Below are 6,000 nucleotides of genomic sequence, written 5' to 3'. Positions count from 1 at the left end.
TTAGCTAAAGCTAATCAGGGCCAATATGAAAAATGTAAAAATTAATTGCAAACCAATACAGAAGATTTTTGAAGGACTTACTGAAATGTGGATCTAGGTATTTCTTTACTATGTGCTTTAGCATAAGTAATACAAATGTTGGTGGTGCACAACTAGTAATAGTCTGTTGAAAGACATAAAAAATGTTAGTCCATCACAGACTGACAGACATCCTTGAGGTAAAACCAGAACTTTCAAGTATATGAATATAACAAAGAATTATAACAAATTTTTTTACATTCTGTGAATGCTAAATTTTCTGTCATAGAATATTCCTGGAGCTCAGTAAATATCTTTGCTCACTTTCAGAATTTTTTAGTTGGGTGGAATTCTTGATAATGATTAGAACTGAAGGCTAGTTCATCCATCTGTCTCTGTAAAACACACAATCCTGATTTACCTATTGAAGCTACTTGTAAGGCTGATTTATGGAAATCCTTGAAGAAGGGTCTGTCAGCATTTCACAGCATTGAAGTTGTAAGGGAGTTTCCATATTCTCTTCACTGTAGGCTGAAAAAAAACCTCTTCAGTCCCCTAAAATCATAAACCTCCTACACCCCACTCAGCATCACAAGCAGAGGTTTTCTGCAAGTAGAATAAACATCCATTGACTCAAGTTCCTCAGAGAGACCAGATGATCTCCAGCATTCAAAATGGAGTCCCCTCTTCCTCCCATGGCAGCTTTTCCCTGTAGTTGTGCACTCCAGAGTAGAGCCCATTTGAGCAAAAGTAAGCAGCCCAAATCCAAATCACTGTATTATTACTACCACCACCACCACCACCAAAAAAAAAAAAAAATATATATATATCCCTAACCCCATCTCTATACAACTGAACAAAATTTCCAAGGCTGAGGAGATACTGGTTATCTAAAAAAAATTTTGTAAAGAGTTTTTCTAAAGTTTTCAACATCTTTATGAACAAGTTGCACCTAAATTTGTCTAAATAACAATGTGCTGGAGGAAAGGCAGTGATTTCTTAAGTTATCCCTGACCAGAAAAAAACAGGCTGTTGAACATATGGTTCATTTTAAACACAGATGGAATTAAGCATATGCTTCAGTCCTTGTCTGAGTCAGAAGTAAAAACTGAAGACCATAACTATGTAATACTTTGCCATGTTACAGCAGAATCAACTAAAATGTTGCTATCATATTCTTTCATATGATTTCAATATCCTGCTTGAGCAGAGGGGGTTGGATTAGGTGACCTCCAGAGGTCCCTTCCAACCTCAGCCATTCTGTGATGCTGTGAACACTGTAGAGATGAAAGCATGTTAGTTACATACTTATCCATAGTGTAAGCATTATAAAATATTCTCATTGTTTATGTAAATATGAAAAAAAAATACTAAAAGGCAAATGTGTCATTTGGATCATTCATTTTTCTTTATTGAGCTTTGATGAAAAACAGTCCATTTGAAATATTTCCAGCTACCATTCCAATTCCAAATGCTCAATACAAAAACTTGGTATCAGAATTCAAACATATAAAGTTACATCTCATTATAATTTAATATTTAACAGCACTAATCATTTCTGATTTTTCATAATTAAGTTTACAAAAATAATGTTACATTTATAAAATAAATCAGCTTTTCCCAATAAATTACAGTGGTAATTTTACAGTGGAAATCTTATTCAAAAATGTAATATATCATACAAAATAGACAACAGCTTTTTGTCAGATAAAATACTAAAGTATATTTTTCCTCCAGTACATTTTGGCAGTGTGTGAAAACATTTTATTGTACACTTGATATCTAAAGTTCATTGTGAAAAATAAACTAAACTATTATGCACATCTCTTATATAAGGCAAGGGTGGCCAGCTTGGGGACTAATCTTTATTTCCGGTTATATGTTTTTTAGTCAGACCAATACTGCCATGTTTATGTTTATGCAACTGACTTCATTTATCTGACCCAATTAATTCATGCAGATCCACCTAGAGTCCAACACTCTTTCTATGACAAGTACACAAAAGTGAGCCTAATCAGTAAACTTTTCTTTTGAGCTGCTCAGTATCTCTCACATTTGTTTTACCTTTGTGTATCACTGTAGAGCATTGGTGGCCACCTTGTAAAAATAGCACAGTCCAGATACCCTTAAAGTTAATGGCAGAACTTCAGTACATTATTCTGTCATAAAAACTCATACTAAAAGGAACTTGTAAAAAGAGCAATGCATTAATAAAAAACAAACAGTAAACAGCAAAAAGAAAAATAATCTAAAAAGCAAAAGGCAAACATTAATAGCTACTGTACACAGACTTTACAAAAGCAACTACTTTAAAATAAAAAAGAAACACATTGTCTACCTGGTGATAGGTGCATTCTTATTAAAGCCTTTTGAATGCTCAGGTCAGCTCAGCATTTACTGTGTTGTATTTCCTGCCTACAAAAATGTATTTGAAGAATCATTCCAGATTGTTTGAATAACTTTTACAAGCCAAAGGAGTAACTGCACCATCTCTGGATGCTGTGATCAATGAAGGTGTGTGGTTCAGGATGATCCACATCTTACCTTGAAGAATTTCTGACTCCACTATGTTTTCTCTTTGCAATAGTTCAGCAAACTTCAATATTTTATTATCTCTTTTCTGTCTGTTTCTCTCTTACCTATCTTCTGGGAAGAAAGTCTACTTTAAAGTACTAAGAAAAAATCATTGCTGTCTGGAATAAATAAAATGTGCAAAGTGGTGATTTTCTTATGATGTTAGTATTGTATGAACAACATATCATTTCATATATCATAAAAGATTACTTTCACAAATTGTAACTGAGTAGTATAAATGCTCCAAGTGAGCATGTGTCACAAGGTTCACTTTGTGCAAATTCACAGAGGGTTCAAATCCAGATGGGTTGTTACGGACTCCAGAGATAAAAGTTAGTCAATGTTGCACCCCCGCAGACTGGGAGGGGCGGAAGAGGTGGAGAAAGGGGTTCATCACAGAAAATCAAGTCATCCCATGCTTCTGAAAACTCTTAAAAATTGAGAGGATGAGTATTTGGTGTGCTGTCTTCTGGCTATCTTCTCTTGAAATACAATGGCTCAAACCAGGAACACTTGGAGCTGAATTCAGGCACATTTGCCACTGCAATTAGTAAGTCATACCTCTCCAAACACAGAGCTACTATATCAATTACAACTTCTCTGTAGGTGAATATTAGTGATTGCTGAAACATGCATTTACCAGCCAGTTAGACAAATAAACACAATGGCTACTCTTACAGTAAACCAAACATCACAAAGTATACTCCAGCCCTGAGGTCAAACGGCATGGTCCTAGTTAGACCTCATTGCAGTCTACAGCTTCCTCATAAGGGCAAGAGGAGGGGTAGGCACTGATCTCTGTGGTGTCCAGTGACAGGAACCAAGGGCATGGCCTGAAGCTGTGTTAGGGGAGGTTTAGGCTGGATATTAGGAAAAGGTTCTTCACCTGGAGCGTGGCTGGGCACTGGAACAGGTTCTCCAGGGAAGAGGTCACAAAAAAGCCTGACAGAGTTCAAGAAGCATTTGGACAACCCTTTCAGGCACATGGTGTGACTCTTGGGGATGGTGCTGTGCAAGGCCAGGAGTCAGACTTGATGATCCTTGTGGGCCCCTTCCAACTCAGGATATCCTATGGTTCTGTGATACTCTCTGTACCCCTAAAGAGAGGGGCTGTACCCAAAGAACCTGGTGAAAAGTTTCCCTAGACTTGCCTAATTCCCAAAGCGTGCCCAGAAATTTTTTGGTGAAGTAGTACTAGTTAGTCCTAACCAAAAAGCCTACCAGTCCTTGTTCTAACTATTTATCAATATAAATGCTTCAGCACTGGCCAATCGACTATATAGAGACCTTATTGTATATATACTTTCAAAACAGGATTTTTTAATATAGTTGGGTTTTTCTTTCCATTAAGTATGTTTTCCTTTTTTTTTTTCAATTTGTGTGCTTTTTGGCAGCGTACTGTTCTACTCTTAGTGGAATCTCGGCTTTTGCCTGATTAACCCACTTTTCCAAGTCTACAATTCACAGCTAAACAAGCACTAAACAGTTCCATTACGATGAAAATTATATACACACCTAAAACAATAATATTAAGACAACAACTAAAACAGGAAATAAAAACATGAATCTGTGCAGTAATAAGATCTAAAAATAATATCAACCTCTATACATATTTGTCAGACTGCAGCATCCATAGTTACAGTTTGCATGCAGCAGTCAGAACAGCATTACTTTCCAAATCATAAGGTGTTTTAAGGAACACCCACAGTAGTGGCTGCTGAGGAAATAATTTCCTTTATCAACCTGAGATTTAAATGTGCAAGTGTTCTACCAATCTATCTAGTGCATGAAAAGGAAGGGGAGAAGGGAAGGAAGGAAGGAAGGAATTCGGAAGGAATTCGGAAGGAAGGAAGGAAGGAATTCGGAAGGAAGGAATTCGGAAGGAAGGAAGGAAGGAATTCGGAAGGAAGGAAGGAATTCGGAAGGAAGGAAGGAATTCGGAAGGAAGGAAGGAAGGAAGGAAGGAAGGAAGGAAGGAAGGAAGGAAGGGATAAGACAGAGACAGAAATATTATCACAATGGTTTTTGTTTCAAAATAGATTGCTGTGCAATGACTGAAGCTTGATTTGCAGACATTTTGTATTCTTGCCCAGAGCCTTGTGGAGGGGAAGGTAATGGAGTTTCTGGAGTTGCTGAAAAAGAACATAGAAAGAGTTACATCTTTTTATAGACTGGTGTACTCTGCATATACACACTACTGCACTGAAAGGGAGTCCTGTTGTATTTGACATGCTAGGGAAACAGGATATTTTAATTATCAGAATTTTTAGTTTATTAAAGATTGTGCATGTAAAAACAATGATATATCATAATGATGCTGAATTTTTAAAATTTAATTAAATTCAAGTCAAAGTCTCTTACTTAACACCCTTTATATACATACATTTTTAATGCACAATTATTTTAATTTAAGAATGATGATGAAATAGCTCTATGAACACTGACAGGCCACCATTCTAATTAATATTTTAAAATTAAACAGTGAAATGTTATGACAGAAGGCTAACTTGCAATTACTTACTTATCTGTTCTGTATGTACAGGCGCAGACATTGAACTTATGAGGACAGTTTGGCCAGTTAATGGATCTTGGGCTAAGTGAGGATGCATTGGATGATGCAGATGACTGGCATCATTAGAGGTACCTGCAAAAATAACATGAGCATATATCAATTCAAAAGAGCATGTTGTTGCCAGTGACTTATACTTCAGTAATTACATTTCCACAGAGTAAATATTTTGATTGGCAATTTGAATAATTGCCTCTGGGTATTCATTAAACAATTTAACCAGACTTCAAGCATATTAAGCACTGCGTTTATTTTCACTGTTTTGACTGCAATTACAGTGCATTTCATGAAATATTTGTAAGGATTCTTTAATCTGCCTAGGGAATTGTAGGACAACCCAGCAGTTACTGAGAAATACATAGCACAATCTGTCATTGTAGAACTAAGTTAACAAGAGGAACTGCCAAGACAAGAAGACTTTAGCTAACAGTTACACAACATAAAGCTCAGACAGCGAGTCAGAGTGGTAGCTTAGATCAGGATTCCCTCAACATCTCAACATGCTAAATTCAACATAAGACGGTAAATTTAACAAATTGTTAGCCTACCTCCCAGCAACATTTCCTGAAGCAAACTGTCAATTTTAACAATCCCAAATAGCTTAACCAATTGTATCTGCTCAATCATTTGCCAAGTGATACTTTGGAGTGTAGGCAGTAGAAGAAGAAGTTCTCCAAATCTTCCTCTGGAGTCGTACTGACGGTCATTAATATAATCCTCTAAACTGATCTGGACTTGGAATCGCATATTCTTAATCTTCAATGGATTACTCAAGCCTTTTGCATCTTAAAAAATGGCAAAAACTGAAAGTCAAGGCATATCACGATTTGGGAGGAGCA

General features: G+C 36.4%; 1 protein-coding gene across 3 annotated transcripts in view; it reads right to left on the bottom strand.

Annotated features, from left to right (window-relative positions):
• Window positions 1-4,555: 4,555 nt before the first annotated feature.
• Window positions 4,556-6,000, bottom strand: part of HNF4G (hepatocyte nuclear factor 4 gamma) — a 36,251-nt gene continuing 34,806 nt past the window's right edge. For 2 of the 3 annotated variants that reach the window (XM_042036422.1, XM_042036421.1), the window contains exons 8-10: window positions 5,710-5,946; window positions 5,114-5,236; window positions 4,556-4,724 (exon numbers count right to left, since the gene is read on the bottom strand). In XM_042036422.1, the coding sequence (XP_041892356.1) occupies window positions 4,606-4,724; window positions 5,114-5,236; window positions 5,710-5,946 (479 nt within the window). In that variant the 3' untranslated portion in view covers window positions 4,556-4,605. The remainder of the gene's footprint in view (window positions 4,725-5,113; window positions 5,237-5,709; window positions 5,947-6,000) is intronic. The other variant, XM_042036423.1, reaches the window with a different exon arrangement.

Source organism: Corvus kubaryi, unplaced genomic scaffold (genome assembly GCF_017639235.1).
Source record: "Corvus kubaryi isolate FWS band 111438036 unplaced genomic scaffold, C.kubaryi_AGA036_p1.0 37385, whole genome shotgun sequence".
NCBI classification, from domain to species: domain Eukaryota; kingdom Metazoa; phylum Chordata; class Aves; order Passeriformes; family Corvidae; genus Corvus; species Corvus kubaryi.
This window is presented reverse-complemented; position numbering and strand designations above follow the sequence as displayed.